The following is a 26,209-nucleotide window of genomic DNA, read 5'->3' on the forward strand; positions in this document are numbered from 1 at the left end:
CTCCAGGGCCAGATCAGCCTGCAGAGAGAGCCGGATACGGCCGCTCTGGAAAGGGACTCCCTGCAGTTTCGCGCTCAGGGAGCAGTCCCCGGCCCCGCCCCCACGTGCGCCTATCCCCGCCCCTAAACGCTCCCGGCCCCGCCTCCACGTGCATCCGGCCCTGACAGGCCAGGCCTGGGAGGAGCCGAAGCCCTAATCCCCGCCTTCTCCGTATGATGGCGCCTATTGACGTTGATAGACAGAATCCCCTTCCAGTGAGAAGAAAAGGAAGACCTCTGTAGCCCTATCGGCTACTACAACACCAAAGACGGATCCACCTAACTGGCTGACGCTACACCTTGGTCTTTCCGGGTCCTTGCACACTTGGGCCCAACTCCTGCAGAGCAAAGGTCGAGGGGGATCCGGAAGAAACCCTCTGAACAGGTAAGTCTGTGCTGCCTGGGGTGACTACTGGCGTCGGTTTGAGGGCTGCCGCTTTCCCGCTGCAGAGCTCGGGGTGGGAGACCCGCGCAGCTTAAGAAGGCCGGGGAAAGGGGCGGGGAGGAACGAGGAGGGACGAGCACGTGGAACGGCAGCACTACCGGGCCTGGGTGGTAACTGGGTTGGCGCGCTCCGCCTGTTCGGGGGCGCTCAGGGCCCTCCGGCCGGATCAATACTGCAGCCGTAAACACGCAGGGAGGGCACCCCGAGTGTCGCCACTGACGGCGTTTCTCTAAGCCCTGATGCCGAAGGCCTCACCCGACACCTGGCGGTGGCTGGGCTACTAGCCCTACGGCGGTGAACAGCTAAGGCGTGGCCGACGCTTACGAAGTGGCCGGCCCTGTGCTGGCGGCTTCACAGCCACTAACTTTTCCCAACACCAGCCCTGTGTGTGCTTGTCAGACGCAGGAAGGGGTGCAGTTTGGTTATCCGTGGGGGTAGCGCACGAACTAGCAAATGGTGGGGCCTGCATTTGGCCCTCGCCTCCACTCTGAGTTGTGTGTTAGCGAGAAAGCCAGTTCTTCCACGCCTCACGGGCTTCCCGGGGACTTCAGAAATCATGACACGTTTCACCATGGTGTTCAACAGACATTGTCTTGTGACCCCAGCAGCGCAACCAGAAGTAAAGAAAACTTAGGGTACAGGTTTCTAGAGGAAAGAATTCCAAAGTCCCAAACTCTGGTTTTAACCAGAGAAATTAGAGTTGAGGTGGTGTCCTGTGGGTAACCAGGCCTGGGGGTCCTACCAACAGAGATGGAAATCCCTGTTCCACCATTTAACTTATGCTGGATAGGATACCTAGCCCTCTAAGCCTCGGTTTCCTCATTTGTAAAATAGGAATGAAAATACCAACTCAGGTCCTGTGCGGTGGCTCGGGCCTGTAATCCTAGCACATTGGGAGACCAAGGCAGGCGGATCACGAGGTCAGGAGATCGAGACCATCCTGGCCAGGTGTGGTGGTGGGCACTTGTAATCCCAGGTACTCGAGAGGCTGAGGAGGAGAATCCCTTGAACCCAGGAGGCAGAGGTTGCAGTGAGTCGACATAGCGCCACTCTACTCCCTCTTGGGAGACAGAGGGATACTCCCTGGGGTGGGGAGGGGACAACAACTCAATTTGGGCGTTAGTACAAAGCCAGCTGCCTGAAGTATTTCTTAAAGGTTACCAGAAGACATTGTTGTTCTTTAAGTCAGCTGTTTAAAATGTTGTTTTACAGTAAACAACTCCTAACCGAATGGATTTTAGAGACAGGGCCGCCCTTTCGCCCAGGCCAGAGTGCAGTGGCCCGCCCATGGCTCACTGCAGCCTGGATCTCCTGGCTTTAAGTGATCCTCCCACCTCTGCCTCCTGAGTAGCTGGGACTGCTGGGAATACAGGCGCACTCCACCACACCTATCTAATTTTTAAAATTATTTGTAGAGACAAGGGTCTCACTATGTTGCCCAGGCTGGTCTCAAACTCATGGGGTCAGGCTATCCTCCCACCTCAGTCTCCCAAAGTGCTGGGATTAGAGGTGTGAGCCACCACCCGAGCTGTAGAAGCCACTTTGTATTCAGCTTTACAAACCAGTGGCATTAATATTTTGCACTCTACAGCTCGCTAGTCTACAGACTCTTTTTTTCTTTTTTTGGGACAATCTTGCTCTGTCGCCAGGCTTGAGTACAGTGGTGTGTCTCGGCTACTGTGACCTCTGCCTCCTGGGCTCAAGCGATTTTCCTGCCTCAGCCTCCGGAGTAGCTGGGACTACTGGCGCGCGCATGACCAGGCCCAGCTAATTTTTGTATTTTAGTAGAGTCGGGGTTTCTCCATTTTGGCCAGGATGGTTTCGATTTCTTGACCTCGTGATCGACCCGCCTTGGCCTCCCAAAGTGCTGGGATTACAGATATGAGCCAGACACTTAGAGAATTCCCTTGTTGGCTATCTAGGATATTCCTCATTCTATCTATTACAGCATGGTGTAGTAAACATCCTTTTTTAATGAATATAGTTCACATACCCTAAAATTCACTTTATAAACTGTGTTCAATCCTGTGGGGTTATTATTATCGGCAAGATAGTGCAACCATCACCACTGGAACATTATCCCCCCGAGAAGCAACCCCGTGGCCCCGGGACTCCCAAGAGTCTCTGAGCCCCAGTTATTGGTCTCCAGTCCAGGGCCCCTAACCATGTGCTAAACGAGATGGTAAGGCTCAGCCTGGAACCAGAACAGCTCCGACACCCCCCAAACCGGAGAGCCCAGTTGGGAGGTGGATCCTCTTCCCCATTGAGCTTTGGCATGCTGAGGCTGGACTGTCCCCCTGTGCTGTCAGGCCTACCTCCCGGGGGAAGGCGAGGCCAGCCTCCACGCTCGGCTCCCGGGCTGGCCGGCGGGAATGGGGGGGTCCCAACACTGGTGAAACCCAGGGGACCCAGAAGCACTGACAGCGTGGAAGCCTGGGGCTGCCCCCTACTGGGTGTAGCGTGCCCCTCCCACCCCCATCCTTCTCTGGGCGTGCGCCTTGGGCCTGTTGAGACCAGGCCTGGAATGGGGCACTGGGGGCGGGGAAAGAGCCTGTAATTCCGGAAGCTGCGGGCTCCCAATCCCAACAGCATTTTGGAGACTGTGCAAAAATGAGTGCCGCTTTTCTGTGGAAAACTGCTAGACCGCGAGAGAAAGCCAACCTCGTGCACGGACCTTTATAGAGGGTGGTCCACATATTCTGTATAATGCATACACAGATGCTGGGTGCATACTGGCTCTCTGTGTTAAACCTCAGAATGGCTGCCACCCGCGTAATGGCTGACGCCTGTCATCCCAACACTGCGCCAAGGTGGGAGGATCACTGGAAGCCAGAAATTCGAGACCAACCTGGGCAATAAAGCGAGACACTGTCTCGACAGAAGCATTTTTAAAATTAGCCGGGTGTGGTGGTGGGTGCCTGTAGTCCCGGCTACTCCAAGGTTGAGGCAGGAGGACGGCTTGAGCCCGGGAGATGGAGGTTGCCATGAGCAGAAATCGCCCCACTGCACTCCAGCCAAATGGGGGATAGGAGGGAATAAGTAAATAAAATTAAATAAAGTGATATCCCGCTGTGGCTTTGATTTGCATCAACCTAGGGACTAATGATGTTTAGTATCTTTTCATGTGCCAATTGGCTATTTGTGTAACTTTTTTTTTTTTTTTTAATGAAGTTTTGCTCTTGTCACTAGCAGGCTGGAATGCAGTGGCACGATCTTGGCTCACTGTAGGCTCCGCCTCCCAAGTTCAAGTAATTCTCCTGCCTCAGCCTCCCGAAGAGCTGGGACCACAGGCGCCCACCACCACCCCCAGCTAATTTTGTCTTTTTAGTAGAGACGGTTGTCACCATGTTGGCCAGGCTGGTCTCGATCTCCTGTCCTCAAGTGATCTGCCCGCCTCAGCTTCCCAAAGTGCTGAGATTACAGGCGCGACGCCGTGTCCGGCCCTAAATAGTGTTTTTTGTTGCATGGAAGTTTTTGATTTCGATGAAGCCCAATTTGTATGTGTGTATGTATGTATTGTGTGTGTGTGCTTTTGTTGTCATATTTGAGAAATCATTGCCTGATCAATATCATGATGACTTATACTCTGTTTCCTTCAAAGAGTTTTATAGTTTTAGATCTAGATCTATTTTTCTTTGTTTTTGTTCCATATAGTATAAGGTAGGCATCCAAATTCATTCTTTTGCAGTTTGATATTCAAATGTCCCAGCAGTTGAAAAGACTCTTCTTTCTTCCATTGGATGGTCTTGGCACCTTGATGAAAACCAATCGACCATAAATAGGTACATGGATTTATTTCTGGTCTCAGTTCTACTCCATTGATCTGTATTTCTATCCATATGCTAGTAACACAGTGTCTTGATTACTGTAGCTTTGTCAGGCATTTTGAAATTGAGAGGTGTGAGTCCTCCCAACTCTTCCTTTTCAAGATGGTTATGAATATTCTGACTCCCTTGCATAATATGAATTTAGGATCTGTTTATCCAGTGCTCCAAAAAATGGTAGTTGAAATTTTGACAGGGATTGTCAGGTATTAAACCTGTAATTTGTTTCAACAGTGTTTTATAGTTTTCTGTGTACACACCATACATTTATTATGTTAAATATATTCCTAAGTTGACCAGGTGCAGTGGCTCACGCCTGTAATCCCAGCACTTTGGGAGGCCAAGGCAGGTGGATCACCTGAGGTCAGGAGTTTGAGTCCAGACTAACCAATATGGTGAAACTCCATCTCTGCTAAAAATACAAAAATCAGCCGGGCCCGGTGGGGGTGCCTGTAGTCCTAACTACTTGGGAGGCTGAGACAGGAGAATTGCTTGAACTGGGGGAGTGGAGGTTGCAGTGAGCCAAGATCATGCCAGTTCACTCCAGCCTGGGTGACAGAGCAAGACTCTTGTCTCAAAAAATATATATATATATATATATATTCCTAAGTACTTTTTCTCTTCTTTAGTAACTGAGCCTGAGCAGGACCAGAGGAGTACTTTATTCTTTTTGAAGCCATTGTAAATGTAATTTTTGTTTAATATTCAGGCTGTTCATTGCTAGTGTATAGAAATACAACTGGTTTTTCTATACTGATCTTGTGTCCTGCAACCTTGCTGAAATCATTTTTTAGGTCTAGTAACTTTTTGGTGGATTCTTTAGGATTTTCTGTGTATAAGGTCATGTTTGTTTGCCTTTTATTTCTTTGTCTTGCGTAGTTGCCTGTCTAAAACTTCCACTACAGTGATGGAATAGAAGTAGTGAGAACCAACATCTTTGTCTTGTTCTTGCCGTAGAGGGAAAACTTTGTCTTTAGCCAGTAAATATGATGTTAGATGTGGGTATTTTGTAGATGGCCTTTTATCAGGTTGAGGAAACGACCCCTTCTGTTTCTAGATAGTTGAGTATTTTTTTTATCGTGAAAGGATGTCGCGTTTTGTGCAGTGCTTTTTCTGTGTATCATTTGAGAAAATCATGTGAGGTTTTCCACGTCTATTAATATGGTGTATTACATTGGTTGGTTTTTCATATGTTGAACCAACTTTCTATTTCAGAGAGAAATCCCACTTGGTTATGGTATGTAATCCTTTTTATATGCTCTGGATTTGGCTTGCCTGCATTTTGTTGAGGGTTTTTGCGTCTCTATTTTCATAACACATATTGACCTATATTTTTGTTTTTGTTTTTTTTTTTGAGAGAAGGAATCTGGCTCTGTCACCCAGGCTGGAGTGCAGTGGCACGATCTCAGCTCACTTTGGGAGGCTGAGGTGGGTGGATCACAAGATCAAGAGATAGAGACCATTCTGGTCAACAAGTTGAAACCCCGTCTCTACTAAAAACTACAAACATTAGCTAGGCATGGTGGTGCATGCTTGCAGTCCCAGTTATTCGGAAGGCTGAGACAGGAGCATTGCTTGAACCCAGAAGGTGGAGGTTGCAGTAAGCCGAGATGGTGCCATTGCACTCCAATCTGGGTAACAACAGTGAAACTCCGTCTCAAAAAAAAAAAAAAAAAAAAAAACTTGATTGAATGCTAATGTCGCAGCTATATTTGCATTTTGTACTTCCGGCCTACCATTATTAGGGAGAGACAATGGAACCTACAATCGTAATCTGTAATTCTTATCATGAATAGGATGTTTTAGTTACTGTACAAAATATGAGCACGTCTAACTGCTCTCTTTCTTTCTGTATTTTAATTTCTGTATTTTCAGTAGAGACGGGGTTTCACCATGTTGGCCAGGTTGGTCTTGAATCCTGACCTCTAGTGATCTGCCCACCCTGGCCTTCCAAAGCGCTGGGATAACAGGCATGAGTTACCTCACCTGGCCAGTATTTGTGGGTATTTTTGGTAACAAGTGTGTGCCATTGATCGTCATCTCTAGCAGGCAGACACTGGGCTAGTTAGCAAGGGGTCTATCACAGCTCAGTGCTGCTGTCACAATCACCTGCCCATTCGCTCTCTTTCATTGTTACCTGGGGAGTAGGGCAAAATGGAAACCCTTCAAGGCCAGGCACACTGGCTCACACCTGTAATCCCAGTGCTTTGGGAGGCCAAAGTGAGTTCTAGACAAACCGGAGCAACATGGCAAAATCCCATCTCTACATAAAAAGAAACCACTCAACCTTAAAAGCCAGGTGAGGTGGTACACACCTGTAATCCCAGCTACTCAGGAGGCTGAGGTGGGAGGACTGTTTGAGGCTGGGAGGTAAAGGCTGCCACTGCAGTGAGCCAAGATCACACCCGCTGTACTCTAGCCTGGGCAACAGAGTGAGACCTTGTCCAAAAAAAAGGAAAAATACTTGGAGACGGTGATATATTAATTTTTATGACATTATTGGTAACAAGCAAACTGGTTGAAATGCTTTCTCAACTTCTTGGCCAAGTTTAACCCTTTTTCAAGGAACCTAGACCATATTTTAGGTGCAGTGACTGTTAACCAAGACAAGCTTCTGCTCTTTCCCCGCCGCCACTGAGTAGTGGAGGCAGAGGCTCAGGTATGTTCAAGAATCAGCTTCACCCGTAACCTGCTGCCATGGCCCAGGAAAGCATGACTGCTGGAGGTGTCAAGGACCTTAATACTGCTTTACAAGAGGTCCTAAAGGCCCACCCTCATCCACGATAGCTTGGCACGTGGAATTCAAGAAGCTGTCAAAACTTAGACAAGCACTGGGCCCATCCTTGTGTGCTGCCCCCAACTGCGATGAGCCTGCCTATGTGGCTGGTGAAGGCCCTTGGTGCTGAACACCAGATCACCCTAATTAAGGTTGATGACAAGAAACTATGGGAAGGGATGGGCCACAGTAAAACTGACAGAGGGAAAACCCCGTAAAGTGGTTGTAATTGTGTAGCGGTGAAGGACCACGGCAAAGGATGTCATCAAAGAGTTTGTGCCTTTCTTTGAGACAGTCTGGTTCTGTCACCAGGTGCCAGGCTGGAGTACAGTGGCACGATCTTGGCTCACTGCAAGCTCCACCTCCCAGGTTCAAGCAATTCTCCTGCCTCAGCCTCCTGAGTAGTTGGAACTACAGGTGGGCGCCAGCACGCTTAGCTAATTTTTGTATTTTACTAGAGATGGGATTTCACTATCTTGGCCAGATGGTCTCGATCTTTTCACCTCGTGGTCTGCCTGCCTTGGCCTCCCAAAGTGCTGGGATTACAGGCATGAGCCATTGTGCCTGGAGTCTCTGTCACCCAGGCTTGAGTACAGTGGCATGATCTCATCTCACTGCAGCCTCCGCCTCCTGGGTTCAAGCAGTTCTCCTGCCACAGCCTCCCAAGTAGCTGGGATTACAGTGCACCAACCACACCCGGTGAATTTTTGTATTTTTAGTAGAGATGGGGTTTCACCATGTTGACCATGATGGTCTGGATCTCTTGACCTTGTGATCCGCTCGCCTCGGCCTCCCAAAGTGCTGGGATTACAGGCGTGAGCCACGGTGCCCGGCGAAACATTTTTATATATACACCGACATATACCTGATAGCCAAATTGCATTCACAGCTCTCAGACTAACAGATTTAGAATTTCCTCAGAGATTTAATTTTTTTTTTTTTTTTTGTATTCTTAGTAGAGTTGGAGTTTCACCATGCTGGCCAGGATGGTCTTGATCTGCTGACCTGAGGATCCCCTGCTTTGCCCTCCCAAAGTGCTTGGATTACAGGCATGAGCCACCATGCCTGGCTAGGACTTGGTCTTAATTGAAGACAAAGGAGGTCCTAAAGGGGCTTTTTGTCCTAGTGGTCAGCTGGAACATGGGAGGAACGTTAAAAGTTCCTTAATCTTTTGTGGTGACACTGTGAGTCACAGCATTTCCTTTTAAATGGAAGTGAGAGGCCGTGCGCTGTGGCTCACGCCTATAATCCCAGCACTTTGGGAGGCCGAGGCAGATGGATCACGAGGTCAAGAGATCGAGACCATCCTGGTCAACATGGTGAAACCCGTCTCTACTAAAAATAGAAAAATTAGCTGGGCCTGGTGGCGCGTGCTTGTAGTCCCAGCTACTCGGGAGGCTGAGGCGGGAGAATTGCCTGAACCCAGGAGGCGGAGGTCGCGGTGAGGTGAGATCGCGCCATTGCACTCCAGTCTGGGTAACAACAGCGATACTCTGTCTCAAAATAAATAAATAATATAAAAAATAAATGGCAGTGAGAAAACATCCGGGAAGGGGGCACCCGGATTTGAACCGGAGACCTCTTGATCTGCAGTCAAAGGCCTCACCTGGATTTGAACCAGGGACCTTCTGATCCACAGTCAAATGCTCTTCCACTGAGCTATACCCCCTTCACCTATCAGGAGCTCCTTTCTGGGCTACTTATGGTGACTCAATAGATCAAGTTCCACTCACTAGAGTTCTGACACGCTGTGTGTTCTAAAGCCCCACCTTCTTAATTATCTATCATCTGCTTTGGCTTTTCCCTTGGACACTAATAAACTGAGAGGAAATACTTGAAAAATGACATCCTGGGCTGGACATGGTGGCTCACGCCTGTAATCCCAGCACTTTGGGAGGCCGAGGTGAGATCAGGAGTTCGAGACCAGCCTGTCCCAATGTGGTGAAACACCATCTCCCCTAAAACTACAAAAAAATTAGCTGGGTGTGCTGGCATGTATGGAAGTTGAGGTAAGAGAATCGCTTGAACCCCAGAGGTGGAGGTTGCAGTGAGCCAAGATTGTACCAGTGCACTCCAGCCTGGCGACAGAGCAAGACTCTGTCTCAAAGAAGAAAGAGGAAAGTTAACAATCCAGGTAGCTGCTAGTGTTGTCCAGAAGCTTAGCTTTGATCATTTCCATTGGCTCCGAGGTTCTCATGGCCAAGGGCAGTAGCACTTTGTCACTAACAGCAACTTTATCTTTCACTAAAAAAGACTCACTGGCTCAAAGATTAAGCAAGTTGATCCAGCCTTATAACACAAGCCAAGCTTCCTTTTTTTTTTTTTTTTTTTTTTTTGTTGAGACGGAGTTTCGCTCTTGTTACCTAGGCCGGAATGCAATGATGCAATCTCGGCTCACCGCTACCTCCGCCTCCTGGGTTCAGGCAATTCTCCTGCCTCAGCCTCCCGAGTAGCTGGGATTACAGGCACACGCCACCCTGCCCAGCTAAATTTTTTTGTATTTTTAGTAGAGATGGGGTTTCACCATTTTGGCCAGAATGGTCTTGAACTCCTGGACTCAAGCAATCTGCTGCCTTGGACTCCCAAAGTGCTGGGATTACAGTTATAGGCGTGAGCCACTGCTCCTCGACAGCTTCTAATTATTTTTTGTTTGTTTGTTTGTTTGTTTTTAATTTAAATCAGTTTTATTTAAGAATTTCCAACATTGACAACTCTTATAAAAAGCATTCAAGCACAGGACACAGAACTGCAGCACACAGCATTCTTATGGGTAGCTAACAGACATTAGAACTTCCACCCTTCTTGAGACACCTGAGCTCACTGGTGAACTCTACTTCCAAGTACTCTTGCAAAGCACACCACAAGCTCAGTCCATGTTCTCTATCCATCAGCTTCAGTTCACATTACCACACTTACATATCAGTAACAGAAGAGAACGCACACCATACAGCATTCACAGCAGTTGACAAAGGGTAGGGGGAGTACAAGTATCGTTTCACTTAACACATTCACTAATGTGGGTTATCTAAGAACAAAAACTCACTTAAGTCTTCCAACATGTGGACGTCCTTTGAATGCAAAAAACATTCATACAGTATTTGCTATCATTGCTCTCTGCACACTCTCACCAAAGCACAGGATTGAGAGACACATCTCGCCAAGTTAAAAAATATCCATTATGCACCACCAAGTCTCTGCACGCGCTCTCTCCTTTTCTCGCTCATACTAGCCTTTCATGCCTCGGCACCACCATCAATCCCACACGAGGTTTCAAAAGTTCAAACGGCCTTCTGGTTCCATATCACAGCCTTGCGTTCATAGCATTGATACGACTCCATGAAATAAAGAGTAGCGGATATAAATGGGACACCCACCGTCAAAGACGTGGCCTGTAATGCGTGATGACGAATTCTTGAATGAGAAAGCAAGTAGACAGAAGTACTCCTATGGCAGAATGTTTAAAGCACTACTTTCTTTCTTTTTCGAGATGGAGTTTCACTCTTGTTACCCAGGCTGGAGTGCAATGGCGCGATCTCGGCTCACCGCAACCTCTGCCTCCTGGATTGAGGCAATTCTCCTGCCTCAGCCTCCTGAGTAGCTGGGATTACAGGCACGTGCCACCATGCCCAGCTAATTTTTTGTATCTTATTAGAGATGGGGTTTCACCATGTTGACCTGGATGGTCTCCATCTCTTGACCTCGTGAGCCACCCGCCTCGGCCTCCCAAAGTGCTGGGATTCCAGGCTTGAGCCGCCGCGCCCAGCCCCTTCCGATGGTATTTCAGTGGATTCATCGTTCTCCTCTTTGGTTACCCGAATATATTCAGACATCTTTTACTTTTATGCTAGGCCGCTGCTGGGAAGCCCGATAGGGACAGCGAGGCAGCGAGAGACCCAAGCGCAGCCCAGCGATCGCTTCGCTCCCACAAAATACGCTTCTAATTGTTAAAAAAAAATTTGATTAGGGCCGGGCGCAGTGGCTAATGCCTATAACCCCAGCACTTTGGGAGGCGAGGCGGGTGGATCACGAGGTCAAGAGATCGAGACCATTCTGGTCAACAAGGTGAAACCCTGTCTCTACTAAAAAATACAAAAATTAGCTGGGCATGGTGGTGCATGCCTGTAGTCCCAGCTACTCAGGAGGCTGAGGCAGGAGGACTGCTTGAACCCAGAAAGCGGAGGTGCGGTGAGCCAAGATGGTGCCATTGCACTCCAGTCTGGGTAACAACAGCGAAACTCCATCTCAAAAGAAAAAAATTTTTTTTTTTGATTGAATGCTAATTTGGAAGCTATATTTGCATGTTCTACTTCAGACCTACCATCATTAGGGAGAGAATGGAACCTACAATCGTAATCTGTAATTCTTATCATGAATAGGATGTTTTAGTTACTGTGCAAAATCTGAGCACTTCTAAGTCCTCTCTTTTTGTTGTATTTTAATTTTTCTATTTTCAGTAGAGATGGGGTTTCACCATGTTGGCCAGGTTGGTCTTGAATGCCTGACCTCTAGTGATCTGCCCACCCTGGCCTTCCAAAGCGCTGAGATTACAGGCGTGAGCCACTGCACCTGGCCAGTATTTGTGGGCATTTTTGATAACCAGTCTGTGCCATTGATTGTCATCTCTAGAAGGCTATAAGCAGACAATGGGCTAGTCAGCAAGGGGTCTATCACAGCTCAGTGCTGCTGTCACAATCACCTGCTCATTCACTACCTTCCATTGTCAGCTGGGGAGTAGGGCAAAATGGAAAACTCTTCAAGGCCACGCACAGTGGCTTAAACCTGTAATCCCAGTGCTTTGGGAGGCCAAAGTGAGTTCTAGACCAACCTAAGCAACATGGCAAAACCCCATGTGTACCTAAACAGAAACCCCCAAACCGCAAAAGCCGGGTGAGGTACTACACACCTGTAATCCCAGCTACTCAGGAGGCTGAGGTGGGAGGATTGTTTGAGCCTGGGAGTTAAAGGCTGCCGCTGCAGTGAGCCAAGATCACAGCCGCTGTACACTAGCCTGGGCGACAGAGTGAGACCTTGTCTACAAGAAAGAAAAATACTTGGACACGGTGATATATTAATCTTTATGACACCATTGGTAACAAGCAAACTGGCCGAAATGCTTTATCAACTTCTTGGCCAAGTTTAACCCCTTTTCAAGCAACCTAGAGCACATTTTAGGTGCAGTGACTGTTAACCAAGAACAAGCTTCTGCTCTTTCCCCACCGCCACCGAGTCGTGGAGGCAGAGGGTCAGGTTTGTTCAAGAATCAGCTTCACCCGTAACCTGCTGCCATGGCCCAGGAAAGCATGACTGCTGGAGGTGTCAAGGACCTTAATACTGCTTTACAAGAGGTCCTGAAGGCCCACCTTCATCCACGATAGCTTGGCACGTGGAATTCAAGAAGCTGTCAAATCTTAGAAAAGCACTGGGCCCATCCTTGTGTGCTGCCCCCAACTGCGATGAGCCTGCCTATGTGGCTGGTGAAGGCCCTTGGTGCTGAACACCAGATCACCCTAATTAAGGTTGATGACAAGAAACTATGGGAAGGGATGGGCCACAGTAAAACTGACAGAGGGAAAACCCTGTAAAGTGGTTGTAATTGTGTAGCGGTGAAGGACCACGGCAAAGGATGTCATCAAAGAGTTTGTGCCTTTCTTTGAGACAGTCTGGTTCTGTCACCAGGTGCCAGGCTGGAGTACAGTGGCACGATCTTGGCTCACTGCAAGCTCCACCTCCCAGGTTCAAGCAATTCTCCTGCCTCAGCCTCCTGAGTAGTTGGAACTACAGGTGGGCGCCAGCACGCTTAGCTAATTTTTGTATTTTAGTAGAAATGGGATTTCACTATCTTGGCCAGATGGTCTCGATCTCTTCACCTCGTGGTCTGCCTGCCTTGGCCTCCCAAAGTGCTGGAATTACAGGCATGAGCCATTGTGCCTGGAGTCTCTGTCACCCAGGCTTGAGTACAGTGGCATGATCTCATCTCACTGCAGCCTCCGCCTCCTGGGTTCAAGCAGTTCTCCTGCCACAGCCTCCCAAGTAGCTGGGATTACAGTGCACCAACCACACCCGGTGAATTTTTGTATTTTTAGTAGAGATGGGGTTTCACCATGTTGACCATGATGGTCTGGATCTCTTGACCTTGTGATCCGCTCGCCTCAGCCTCCCAAAGTGCTGGGATTACAGGCGTGAGCCACGGTGCCCGGCGAAACATTTTTATATATACACCGACATATACCTGATAGCCAAATTGCATTCACAGCTCTCAGACTAACAGATTTAGAATTTCCTCAGAGATTTAATTTTTTTTTTTTTTTTTTGTATTCTTAGTAGAGTTGGAGTTTCACCATGCTGGCCAGGATGGTCTTGATCTGCTGACCTGAGGATCCCCTGCTTTGCCCTCCCAAAGTGCTTGGATTACAGGTATGAGCCACCATGCCTGGCTAGGACTTGGTCTTAATTGAAGACAAAGGAGGTCCTAAAGGGGCTTTTTGTCCTAGTGGTCAGCTGGAACATGGGAGGAACGTTAAAAGTTCCTTAATCTTTTGTGGTGACACTGTGAATCACAGCATTTCCTTTTAAATGGAAGTGAGAGGCCGGGTGCTGTGGCTCACGCCTATAATCCCAGCACTTTAGGAGGCCGAGGCGGGTAGATCACGAGGTCAAGAGATCGAGACCATCCTGGTCAACATGGTGAAACCCGTCTCTACTAAAAATAGAAAAATTAGCTGGGCCTGGTGGCGCGTGCTTGTAGTCCCAGCTACTCGGGAGGCTGAGGCGGGAGAATTGCCTGAACCCAGGAGGCGGAGGTCGCCGTGAGGCAAGATCGCGCCATTGCACTCCAGTCTGGGTAACAACAGCGATACTCTGTCTCAAAATAAATAAATAATATAAAAAATAAATGGCAGTGAGAAAACATCCGGGAAGGGGGCACCCGGATTTGAACCGGAGACCTCTTGATCTGCAGTCAAAGGCCTCACCTGGATTTGAACCAGGGACCTTCTGATCCGCAGTCAAATGCTCTTCCACTGAGCTATACCCCCTTCACCTATCAGGAGCTCCTTTCTGGGCTACTTATGATGACTAAATAGATCAAATTCCATTCACACTAGAGTTCTGACACCCTGTGTGTTCTAATAAAGCCCCACCTTCTTAATTATCTATTATCTGCTTTGGCTTTTCCCTTGGGCACTAATAAACAGAGGAAATACTTGAAAAATGACATCCTGGGCTGGACATGGTGGCTCACGCCTATAATCCCAGCACTTTGGAAGGCCGAGGTGAGATCAGGAGTTGGAGACCAGCCTGTCCAATGTGGTGAAACCCCATCTCCACTAAAAATACAAAAAAATTAGCTGTGTGTGGTGTCAGGTACCTGTAATCCCAGCAAGTAGGGAGTGAGGCAGGAAAATTGCTTGAACCCCAGGAAGCAGAGGTTGCGGTAAGGCGAGATCACACCACTGCACTTCACCCTGGGCTGAGACACACACACTCTCTTTTTCTGTATGTGTGTGTGTGTCTTGTAAAAACGGGATTTCCTTGTGTTGCCCAGGCTGGTCTCTAGTGATCCATCAGGCTGAGCTCAAGCAATCCTCCCATCTCGGCCTCCCAAAGTGCTAGGATTGCAGGTGTAAGCCACGGAGCTTGGCCTTTGCTCTGTACTTGATGGAAATAGCCAGCGCTGACCTGGGGCCCTGCTGATAACTGGGGAAGTGCTTTACTGAGATTGAGTAATGTGGCTCCTTGGTATCCCCCTGGCAGGGGGGAACTGAAACCTCTCCTTTCAAACCTGGCACTCGTTGGTATGGAGTGCAAGGGCGGAGGCCTGAGAAGCCCTTCCTCTTCTCACCTCCTCTCCAGGGGGAACAGAAGCTGAGGGTAGAGCTGGCTCCTTGCTCCAATCTCAGGGAGGAAACAGCACCCTTGGAGATACAAATACATTTTTAAAATGTAAGCTACCATTGAGAGTTCATCTAAACATCTGTCTTAGAAATTCAGGTTGAGGGCTATGAAGGGAAGAGATGCTCTTAGAACAGAGAGAAGTGGGTGACCTCGCCAAAGACGGACGTGCTCCGACAGAGGGCTGGGGTGTTCCGGCGGCAGCCGACCCTCCCATTGAACCCACTGACTGGTTTCAGACCAGCACTGCAGTGGTCAGGCCCAGTCACCTGCTGGAGAGAATGCCTTTGGGGGCAAGGAGAGAGAGGCCTGAGCCTGTATTCAGCCCACTTCTTGGCCTCTCCACTACCCGGGCTGTGGTATGGGATGCCAACCAGGTGTAGTCACTGCATTCCCCATGCCCACAGCCGAACATGCAATCCTCAAATGGCCTGAGCTTCTAGGCTGAAAAGCAAAGGGCTGGTGAGGCTGAGGGACAGAAGGCTTCCTAGAAATAAAACCCAGCACCAGGAATAATTGCAGGAAGACTGTGAACGGTTTGTGTTGGGACAGGAGAGACCAGAAACTCTGGGCTTGGCAGAGCTTGCTTTTCTCCCACAATAAATGAGAAAAATGTCACCCTTGCCTCTGAGCCATGTGGAAAAAGTGGATGAGCTCAAGATCAACTGGGTCAAATGGGGCAAAGGATCATGTGACTAGAAGAGCAGCCCAGGATGGTGGAGTTGGGCTGGGAGGAGGGTTTACCCTGTTAGAAAAATCTCTCACCTCTTCCCCGTTGTTGTTAACCTGGGCCTGGAAAAAGTGCAGGATGCCGCCGTGAGGGGAGCAGGGGCTTCAGAGTTGGGAAGAATAGAATCTTTTTGTTGTTGTTGTTGTTGTTGTTGAGACGGAGCTTTGCTCTGTTGCCCAGGCTGGAATGTGCAGTGGTACGATCTCAGCTCACTGCAACCTCTGCTTCCCAGGTTCAAGTGATCCTCCTGCCTCAGCTTCTTGTGTACTTGAGATCACAGGTGCCCTCCACCACACCTGGCTAATTTTTGTATTTTTAGTAGAGACGGGGGTTTCGCCATGTTGGCCAGGTTGGTCTCAAACTCTCGACCTCTGGTGATCCGCCCACTTCAGCCTTCCCAAGTGTTGGGATTACAGGCATGAGCCACCACGCCTGACTGGGAAGAGCAGAATCTTAATTACAGCTCAGCCTTTCTTGCCAAATCACTTTAACTCAAGACACTTGTTTCCCCAGCTGTGCCATGGGGTTAGTGTGAGGGTGAAATGTGCCTCACAAATGGCTCGTATCTGTAATGCCAGCACTTCGAGAGCCGAGGCCAGATCACTGGAGCCTAGGAGTTTAAGACCAGCCTGGGCAACATAGGGAAACCCCACCTCTACAAAAAATAAACGATTAACTTAGTGTAGTGGTGCACATCTGTTGGCCCAGTTTATCAGGAGGCTGAGGTGGGAGGATTGCTTAAGCCCAGGAGGTCAAGACTGCAGTGAGTAGAAATTGTGCTACTGCAATTCATGCAATCCAGGCTGGGGAACAAAGTGAGACCATGTCTCAAAAAAAAAAAAGTCGGGGGGTCTGACGAACAGTAGGTGCTTATTAACAAGTATTAGGGAGCACCGTGGCACCATCTGCTCGTGAGTGTGAAGAAAACCTGGAAGGATGTGGTCCCTTGGCATCTTCCCCTCATTATGGCCCAAGAACCACGATGAGGCTGGAAATGGAGGCAGCACTTGCCTGTCCCTGCCCAATTTCTCCTGTTGAGGTATCTGTCCTTGCCCAAAGATGTGGATGTAATCTACTATCCCGCTATCCCTTCCTGTACCTCCATGATCCTGAAAGTGGGGAAGGGAATACAGAAGACTGTCAGCCACAATGCTGAGGGGGGCACAGTGCAATCTGCCCTGAGGGTGTCTGGGGGGAGAGGGAAGAGATCAGACCCTTAGGTAACTGGGGCAGATAGGTTAAATATGTTTAAGAACCGGGCCAAGTATTGTGGCTCAGGCCTGTAATCAGAGCAGTTTTGGAGACTGAGGCAGGAGGATCACCTGAGGTCTGGAGTTCAAGACCAGACTGACCAATATGGAGAAACCCCATCTCTACTAAAAATACAAAAAAGGGCCAGGTGCAGCGGCTCACGCAGGTAATCCCAGCACTTTGGGAGGCCGAGGGGGGCGGATCATGAGTTCAAGAGATTGAGACCATCCGGGTCAACATAGTGAAACCCAGTCTCTAGTAAAAATGCAAAAATTAGCAGGGCATGGTGGTGCACACTTGTAGTCCCAGCCAGTCAGGAGCCTCAGGCAGAAGAATCACTTGAACCAGGAGGCGGAGGTGGCAGTGAGCCAACATTGTGCCATTACACTCCAACCTATATAACAAGAGGGAAACTCTGTCACAAAAGAAAAGAAAACAAATCAAAAAACCCTATTGGCCCTTAGGGAGGGTCAGTGGAGCTTAGGCAGCTGAAGGCTCTGATTCTGCTTCCGGAGAGGCTGGGTTCTAACTCCAGCTTAACCATTAATGGGCTTTGAGACCTTGGGCCAATTACACAGCTTTTCTGGGCCTCGGTTTCCACATTAGTAAAAGCAGTGTTGCTGTGAGTTTTGTTTCTTGAGACAGGGTCTCACTCTGTTCCCAGGCTAGAGTGCAATGTTGCCATCTTGGCTCACTGCAACCTCCACATCCTGGGTTCAAGTGATTCTCCTGCCTCAGCCTCATGAATACCTGGGATTACAGGCATGTGCCACCATACCTGGCTTTTTAATATTTTTAATAGAGACAGGGTTTCACATTTTGGGCAAGCTACATTCCGAGCTGTGAACGTGCCACTGCACTTGCAGCCAGGGTGACAGAGTGAAACTCTGTCTCCAAAAAGAAAATTCAAAAGCATTTCAAAATGTGTACACCATATTATTTTCAAGGTTATCAAATGCAGGTTCTTCCTTTCTCCCTCCCCAGACTCTGGTTCCTTCTGTCGTAAAATTATAGGTGTCGTTGCTGGGTGTGGTAGCTCATGCCTGTAGTCCCAGCTACTCAAGAGGCTGAAGTGGGTGGATCGCATGAACATGGAAGGTGGAGGTTGCAGTAAGCCAAAATCATGCCACTGCACTTCAGCCAGGGCAACAGAATAAGACTCTGTCTCAAAAAAAAAATAAATTGCTCAGTGGGGTGGCTCACGCCTGTAGTCTCAGCACTTTGGGAGGCTGAGGAGGGTAGATCACCTGAGGTGGGGAGTTCCAGACAAGTCTGACCAACATGGAGAAACCCTGTTTCTACTAAAAATACAAAATTAGCCAGGCCCAGCCACTGGGGAGGCTGAGGCAGAAGACTTGGTTGAACCCGGGAGGCGAAGGTTGTAGTGAGTGGAGATACCGCCATTGAACTTCAACCTGGGCAACGAGAGCGAAACTCGGTCTCAAAAAAAAAAAATTGGTTCTTTATAGAATACATTGTATTAGTCAGGGTACTGGCAGGAAACGTATGGAACATTCAGGTGGGTAACTGAGTCTGCCTAGTGAGGCATCCTAGGGCTGGCAACAGTGAGGTGTGAGGACCAGGTGTACGTCTGAAGGGACAAATGGAGAGCAGTTGTTGGAACCCAGCTCTGAGTGCTTTCCAATAGAAGCAGTGGTCTTTGGTTATAGGTCCCCACGGACCAGCTAGAAGGAAGCCGGGGAACCAGTGATCCCCTCCCTCTCCTGTTGCCCTGTGTGTTCCTGCTGCTGCTTCCCACTGGCTGAACCTACCTGGCTGCTGGGAGCCAGGAACCCCGAGCGAGTCCAGAGCAGAGTAGAGATGGAGAGATGATGAGGGCAGAATGGGTCCGGAGGGGCCCAGGGAAGCTCCCCAGCAAGACTATGAAAGCCGGTCCCAGCAGCCCAGGCTTCATGATCTGCTAAGTCATTAACAGAAGTGCATGCCACACCATGATTCTTTTCTTGGTTTATTGTTTGGTAGAAAAACAGGTGTTTTAACACAGAATAAACATCTCACAAACCATTGCTCCTAGATTACAAAGTCAAAGCCAATTTTCCTTGACACTGGGCTTTCTAAATCTGACATTCAAGTCACCATAATAGAAACCAGAGCTGCTGGTTTCTAACATTCTGGAAGGTACCTCAACAAAGGCATACTAAAGACTGTTTAAAACTTCCAGTATGTAAGAAGATCTGCCTTTCCTGCCCACACCTTTGGATAATAACAGAAGAATCCCAGTCATCTGCCGTTGAATTTGAGAAGGCCAAGTTCAAGGATTCCAAACTCCAGCCTTCCATATTTCTGCAGAGGCTCAGTGAAGTAACCTCCCCTCCTCTCCTGCTGGCTTCCCCAAGTACAGATGCAGGTCTTCCTGGGACCAGGCACTGGTGAGTCAAACCATCTCACCGGTCTCAACACTGGGCTTCTCCAAAGGGCTTTTGGTGGAGGAAGGTTTAATTTCAGTTTTGGCCAATCTTCCATCCTTAGAAAAGTGTTTTTGGTTAAGAAAAGGCAGGGAGGGTTAACTAAGTTCTAAGAATTCAACAAGAAAAGGAAATAAGTTTCTTTTATGAAAAGGACTTCCAGGCTCTCTGAGCCAGTAATTGAACTGAAATCACTTTCCTGGGTGTCTCCACACGGAATATTCGGCACTTTTCCCCTAGCAGCCAGAGGATGGGATCTGTGTACACTGAGTGCCACTTAAAATGTCCTCATTAGATGCAGTAAAAAGCTACTCTTGACTCCCGCAGGTCAAACCCACATGCCTCTGGGCTGCACCCTGCAGAATTAGCTGTAGGAATAGCAGTAAACATCCTGCCCGATGGCCATGAGCAGCCCTGGCATGCCCCGGGAGCCCGCAGCCGCGATGAGAAGGCAACACTGGGAATGTCAGCCTTGGAGGCAGCGTATGGGGAGGGTATGGTTCTGAGTAGGTGAGCATTATGGGGGCTCCAGATTCTCGTGTAGCAGTCCTAGCCCACTAGGAAAGAGGGAAGACACATGGCAGGCTAGTGAGAGAATGCAAAGGAAACTTATCATGTCGATGTGGCTTCTTGGCCGGGTGCGGTGGCTCAAGCCTTTAATCCCAGCACTTTGGGAAGCCGAGGTGGGTGAATTACAAGGTCAAGAAATCGAGACCATCCAGGTGAACATGGTGAAACCCCGTCTCTTCTAAAAATATAAAAAATTAGCTGGGCTGGTGGCACGTGCCTGTAGTCCCAGCTACTCAGGAGGCTGAGGCAGGAGAATTGCTTTAACCCAGGAGGCGGAGGTTACAGTGAGCCGAGATTGCACCGTTGCTCTCCAGCCTGGGTAACAAAAGCGAAACTTCATCTCAAGAAAAAAACAAAAAAAGAACAGCATGAATCATGGGAAGGAAGTAGTGCCTCATGAAGCCCAGAGCTGCTGCAGATACTCCCACCAGTATGACAACCGAGTCTGTACTTGCAAGGTGAGTCCTCTGAGCTCCTCCCTGCTTTAGCTGCTGGCTTTCCGACCACTCTCGCTCTCTGTTTGGCAAGACCATCTTGGGGCCATCCATGGCTGCATGCCAAAGTATTTGATATTCAAGCTGGAACTTCTCTCCAGCTCTAACAAAAAGCATCCACATGTCTTCATTGGTGAGGGTCCCTTTGTTCACTGTTTTAAGCTTATTTTCTCGTTTTGTTGAGCTTGTATGCATGTAAGGGTCATTTACATCAAACATTCAGTCTTAAGAGCAGACGTGCTCTTTAGGAAACTGGTTTTGGATTGTCCTCCTCTCTGTGACAGATACATAATTTAAAGGTCAGTTTTGGGACTTGGGATGGACACACACTCAGTTCATTACCACTCGGGGCACTGGCTTCTCTAGAGGAATGACCTTTCTTCTGAGGTGCTAAACTCACCATCTGAGACTCTCAGCTGGTATGGTTTGTGGAGAGTCGGGATGGATGTCGGGGGTGTGGTGTACATAGGAAAAGCTAGCAGAAGGCTGGGCATGACGGCTAACATCTATCAGCCCAACACTTTGGGAGGCTGAGGCGGGCAGATGGCTTGAGCCCAGGAGTTCGAGACCAGCCTGGGCAACATGGTAAAACCCCCATATCTACTAAAGAAGAAAAAACCAAAAGACAAAAACTAAGCTAGCAGAGTGTTCCCTGTTTCACGCCTGCTATGAGAGAGGCGAGGAAGTCAGCGTAGTGCCCAAAACATCTGCTTCCACTGACTCTCCCTGGATGGGTCTCGCAAAACATGCCTGGTCTAGGTGAGTTTAAACAATGTAGCTAAAGGTTTTCTGTTGTGTTTGTCTCCCCAGGCAGCTGGCTGGGTAACGGTATTGATTTGCCTTCCTTGTAGGTATGTGATCGAATGTCCTAACTGTGGCGTGGTCTATCGTAGTCGGCAGTACTGGTTTGGAAACCAAGATCCTGTGGATACGGTGGTGCGGACAGAGATTGTTCACGTGTGGCCTGGAGTACGAACTGTTTTCCTTTATCTTGTGTTGTTCAGTTTTTTGTGTGTAGAAAACTGGAACTCGCTTAAAATTAAGGTTAACTGTAAATTTCAGAATGTTGGTGGTTTAGAAAAAAAATGATCTGCAGAGATTTTTTGGTCTCTAGACCTTTAGTTGTTTTTATTTCTTCTTGCATGTATGTTAGAAGTACAACTGGAGCCAGGTGCGGTGACACCTTCCTGTAGGCCCAGGTACTCAGGAGGCTGAGGTGAGAGGATCACTTGAGCCCAGGAGTTCTGCGTTGTAGTGCGCTATGCTGATCGGGTGTCCCACTGAGTTCGGCATCAATATGGTGAGCTCCCGGGAACAGGGGACCACCAGGTTGCCTAAGGCGGGGTGAACTGGACCACATCAGAAACGAAGCGCATCAGAACTTATGTACTGATCAGTACGGGGAAATCGTGCCTGTGAATAGCCACTGCCCTCCAGCCTGGGCAACAAAGCGTGACCCAGTCTCTATAATAACTAACTAACTAACTAACTAACTAAATAAATAAATAAATAAATAAATAAATGAAGAAAGAACAACTTTAAATGAAATGCAATAAAAATCTAGTTTACTCTTTTGGCCAATAAAATATTTTCCAAATTCTACTCATTCATTTTCTATATATGTTTTTATAGATGCAGATAATTTACATGCCTTTTTCCTGCCTTTTTTTTTTCTCATAATACTATTTTATTTAGTTTTATTTCTACCTTTTGAAAAAAACCATTAAAATGCTAGTGACTATGTTTGTGTAAGAAAGCCATTTTTTGTTTTAGGAAATTTTCTTGGCGCTTATTCTAGGAAGTGGGATCCCATAGCCCCTCAGTGATTCTTACTCTGACTTTGGAGGGCGTGACATCACGCCTCCATTCCGCATTAAATCAGTGCGCACACTCAGCGTTGTCCACAAATCACAACAAATCCAAAACTTTCTCCTTTCACGGAAAAAAGACAAGTGATTTTTCACTGAGGGAATCATTTTACTCTGTGTCATTGTCCTTGTTTGGTGATTCCTCAAGCCACCATTCAGCCTAGGACTCCTACCTGCAGGTCCCTTCGGAGTTTTCCTGGATTTTTAGGTACCATAAAACTGGAGATTTCCTTATTGTTTCCTCTTTTTTCCCAATTTTCAGGCCCACTGAAATTTGTTATTGTATGGTAGTCCCATTATTGGAGCCCACCTCCTTGGCGTAATGGTTTATGCCATCTTGTCCCAAGAATTTCACGTGGTCTTAGAGTGAGAAAGGCAAGGTGGTTAGATTATATTCCAGGAAAACAGTACTGCAGCAGAGTACTCTCAGGTCGCACTCCTCACAGCACTTGAAATGAGGAGAATACAGATGCCTTCCCTGCTGTGTGTTTACTCCTCCCTCCCTCCCTTTCTCCCTTTTACATTTCAACGGACATTGTTATGTACCTTGTGCCCAGAATTGAGCTGGTTACTTTACAAAATACAAAAATGCAAAAGAGTTATTGTCAGGGAGTTCAGAGTTTGATAAGGAGTCAGATCCACACATGGAGATTGTATTTAGACACACAGAAATAGGATTCCTAGAGATGTCGAAGTAGTGGAAGAACTAAGAGGAAATATTCTTAACTCAGCCTGTGGTGGGGGGCCTCCTGGAAGAGGTGTCACCTCCTGTATTATATGGTCTTAGTAAGTCCTGAATGAAACAGCTGCATGTCAAGTCTTATGGTCGCTTTGAAGACAATAAAGCCAGAGGGATCTTGGTCCGTGTGCATTTTTCCCTGCCAGGGAGTTAATGGTTCTGAGTTGGCCACAGTGAGTTTGTAACTCACCAGACATCCCTCTTCCTCCTTCCTTTCACTCCCTTCTCAGCATGATGGAAGCCTGCACTTTCATTTCAGACCGACGGGTTTCTGAAGGACAATAACAACGCTGCCCAGCGCCTGTTGGACGGCATGAACTTCATGGCTCAGTCGGTGTCCGAGCTTAGCCTTGGACCCACCAAGGCTGTGACTTCCTGGCTGACAGACCAGATTGCCCCTGCCTACTGGAGGCCCAACTCCCAGATTCTGGTATGGTGTGGCACGGTACCCTTACACCCTGGCACAGCCCATCCGGCTTAACGCTGCTTTGCCCTGTGCGAAGCTTGCTCTGTGAGGGAGACGCAAACGTTTCTGCCGGTGCATTGAGCTCTGTGAGTACTGGGAAGGGTAGGAGTCATTGAGAAGGCCAGTTTCCTCTTTGCCCACTGATTTCCCGTCGTGTTTTCCTGCAAGTATTTTCTCTCTTGGCTTATGGTTTCCTTGTCTGTGGCAGCCAATTAATATTGCTTAGATGTGTGAGGATGCAGATACAGAATCTGGGGAAAAGGAGCCTTTAAAGGTTATTTAGGGTCAGCCTCAGCTTGATCCATTAATGCGACAGCACCCAGAGCAAGAGAGCACCCAGCTTGAACCCAGACACTTAGTGAAAGGACACTGGCTGCCCACCAGGCTTCCTTTCCACTCTCAGATAACTCTTACTAGAAAGTTTTGTCCTGCTTGAGCTAACACCACGTGCCTTAGTTTCTGGTTGCTCCAGCTCTGGTCGACTTCTCAGCTGAGCAGACATGTGCCATAACCTACCTGCCTCTCTGTTTTGTTTTGGGCTTGGAACAGAGCTGCAACAAGTGTGCGACGTCCTTTAAAGATAACGACACGAAGCATCACTGCCGAGCCTGTGGGGAGGGCTTCTGTGACAGCTGTTCATCAAAGACCCGGCCAGTGCCTGAGCGGGGCTGGGGCCCTGCCCCGGTGCGGGTGTGCGACAACTGCTATGAAGCCAGGAATATCCAGTTAGGTAACGTGGGGCCCGGGAGTTGCAGGGGTGGCGGGGAGACCCTCCCTCCTTGGCACTGGGAACTGGATGCCCAGATGCCCCAAGTCCCGCTCCTAACCACATCTTCCTTGTGAGAGCACTTACCTCGGGTCTTGGCCAGTCAGGCTCTAAGCTCCTTGTTTACAGCGTCCCATGGGTGCTGTTCCTCGGGGCTGGAGCCTGTCCTGCTTTCTTAGCTGCAGAGGTGCTTCTGGGGAAGGGAATACACACATAGCTGAGTTCTGAAAAGGCTGCTCCTTTGAGAAGGTTCTGGTTCAGTCTTCTCCTTTGAGAAGGTACTAGTTTTTGCTCCTAGAACCTTTCTGCCTTAAAGAAAGTTATAAAGGAGCCCCAGAAGGTTGCAGATAAAGGACTGACAGATGTCATCGAATTTCAGGGTCTGGGCCACCCTGACCTGCAGCGCAGACCTTTGCAGTGGTTGCTGGACAGCACGGTGGTGTTTGGGTTCAAAATCCAGAAGCATTCTGCTGTTGCTTCTGAGTTTTGCATTTGGGAGAGGACTTAGAGGTGACAGCTTTTCCCTCATTATTGCCTACAGATGTTACTGAGGCACAGGTGGACGATGAAGGCGGAACACTCATCGCTCGGAAGGTGGGCGAGGCCGTGCAGAACACTCTGGGAGCTGTTGTAACAGCCATTGACATACCACTAGGTGGGCCTGGCGGTGCTTCTCTTGGGTGTAGAGGATCTGGGTTGAGGGGTTTCGGGTGCCCAGGGCTGCCACTTCGTAAAGGCTTGCCAACCTACATAGAGATAGGCGGTAAGGAATCAATTACAAATCGCCATTTGCTTGCTTCTGCTGAATGCCTTAGTAGTTTCATGTTTATTTCTGAAGGTATTCTCTCACAGCATCTAGTGCTGTATAACAAGCTACCTTAAACCATAAAGGCTTAAAACAACCATCTTGAGTCGGGTGTGGTGGCCTGGGCCTTGTAATCCCAGCTATTAAGGAGGCTGAGGCAGGAGAATCGCTTGAACTCGCGAGGTGGAGGTTGCAGAGAGCCAAGATCACGCCACCGCACTCCAGCTTGGATTACATACAGAGGGAAACTCCATCTCAAAAAAAATACATTGGCCAGGCGCGGTGGCTGACGCCTATAATCCCAGCACTTTGGGTGGCCGAGGTGGGCGGATTCTGAGGTTAAGAGATCGAGACCATTCTGGTCAACACGGTGACACCCCATCTTTACTAAAAATACCAAAAATTAGCTGGGCACGGTGCCGTGTGCCTGTAATTCCAGCTACTCAGGAGGCTGAGGCAGGAGAATTGCCTGAACCCAGGATGCGGAGATTGCGGTGAGCCGAAATCACGCCATTGTACTTCAGCCTGGGTAACAAGAGTGAAACTCCGTCTCAAAGAAAAAAAAAAAAAAGAAAAGAAAAGAAAACAAGCATCTTGGATGTCTTTCTAGATCTAGAAGTCAGGAAGGATGATTATTTAGCTCCAAGCGGCATTTCCTCTAGTTACTACCTGATATCCAGGGTGGGGCCTGGAGTGGTCTCAAGACTCCAAGCTGACCTCACTTACAAGCCGGGTGCCTTGGCAGGGACCGTGAGAAGGCTGTGTGGAGCAGAGCCTCGTCCCCTCTCTGTATTCTCCAGGCCTCTTCAGTGGGTTTTCTGGCACTTAAGAAGCTGGACTTCTTCAGTGATGTCAGGATTCCAGGAGCTAATGTTCCAAGAGACAGGAAGTAGAAGTTGCCCATCCCTCTGTTTCTTTTTCTCTTTTTTTTTTTGAGATGAAATCTTAGTGTGTCGCCCAGGCTAGAGTGCAGGGGTGCAATCTCAGCTCATTGCAAGTTCTGCTTCCCGGGATCAAGCAATTCTCCTACCTTAGCCTCCTGAGTAGCTGGGATCAGACAAGTGCCACCAGGCCCAGCTAATTTTTGTATTTTTGGTAGAGATGGGGTTTCACTATGTTGT

At 48.5% G+C, this 26,209-nt stretch overlaps 1 protein-coding gene, 1 long non-coding RNA gene and 2 other non-coding genes across 16 annotated transcripts in view; 1 reads left to right on the top strand and 3 right to left on the bottom strand.

The window, feature by feature from the left end:
- The first annotated feature begins 333 nt into the window (after positions 1 to 333).
- The window catches only part of LOC118144980 (zinc finger FYVE domain-containing protein 1), a 31,314-nt gene continuing 5,438 nt past the window's right edge, over positions 334 to 26,209 (top strand). Inside the window, exons 1-9 of one of the 13 annotated variants that reach the window (XM_078335327.1) lie at positions 334 to 423; positions 4,172 to 4,265; positions 5,523 to 5,544; positions 19,137 to 19,344; positions 20,220 to 20,408; positions 21,296 to 21,413; positions 23,311 to 23,481; positions 24,067 to 24,247; positions 24,825 to 24,938. In XM_078335327.1, coding sequence (XP_078191453.1) covers positions 20,347 to 20,408; positions 21,296 to 21,413; positions 23,311 to 23,481; positions 24,067 to 24,247; positions 24,825 to 24,938 — 646 coding nt within the window. In that variant the 5' untranslated portion in view covers positions 334 to 423; positions 4,172 to 4,265; positions 5,523 to 5,544; positions 19,137 to 19,344; positions 20,220 to 20,346. Of the gene's footprint in view, positions 424 to 4,171; positions 4,266 to 5,522; positions 5,545 to 18,989; positions 20,409 to 21,295; positions 21,414 to 23,310; positions 23,482 to 24,066; positions 24,248 to 24,824; positions 24,939 to 26,209 lie in introns of all 13 variants that reach the window. The other 12 variants (XM_078335324.1, XM_078335326.1, XM_035260937.3 and 9 more) reach the window with 12 other exon arrangements.
- Positions 8,681 to 8,749, bottom strand: TRNAR-GCG (transfer RNA arginine (anticodon GCG)). Its single transcript has one exon. It is a non-coding gene; the product is annotated as a tRNA-His (tRNA).
- TRNAR-GCG (transfer RNA arginine (anticodon GCG)) lies at positions 14,046 to 14,114 on the bottom strand. The gene has a single exon. It is a non-coding gene; the product is annotated as a tRNA-Arg (tRNA).
- LOC118144982 (uncharacterized) lies at positions 21,570 to 25,031 on the bottom strand. The gene is made up of 2 exons (XR_008474476.2): positions 24,933 to 25,031; positions 21,570 to 24,476 (listed from the first exon to the last, which is right to left on the bottom strand). It is a non-coding gene; the product is annotated as an uncharacterized LOC118144982 (long non-coding RNA).

The sequence above is a fragment of the Callithrix jacchus genome, chromosome 8, assembly GCF_049354715.1.
Source record: "Callithrix jacchus isolate 240 chromosome 8, calJac240_pri, whole genome shotgun sequence".
In the NCBI taxonomy this organism is placed as follows: Eukaryota; Metazoa; Chordata; class Mammalia; order Primates; family Cebidae; genus Callithrix; species Callithrix jacchus.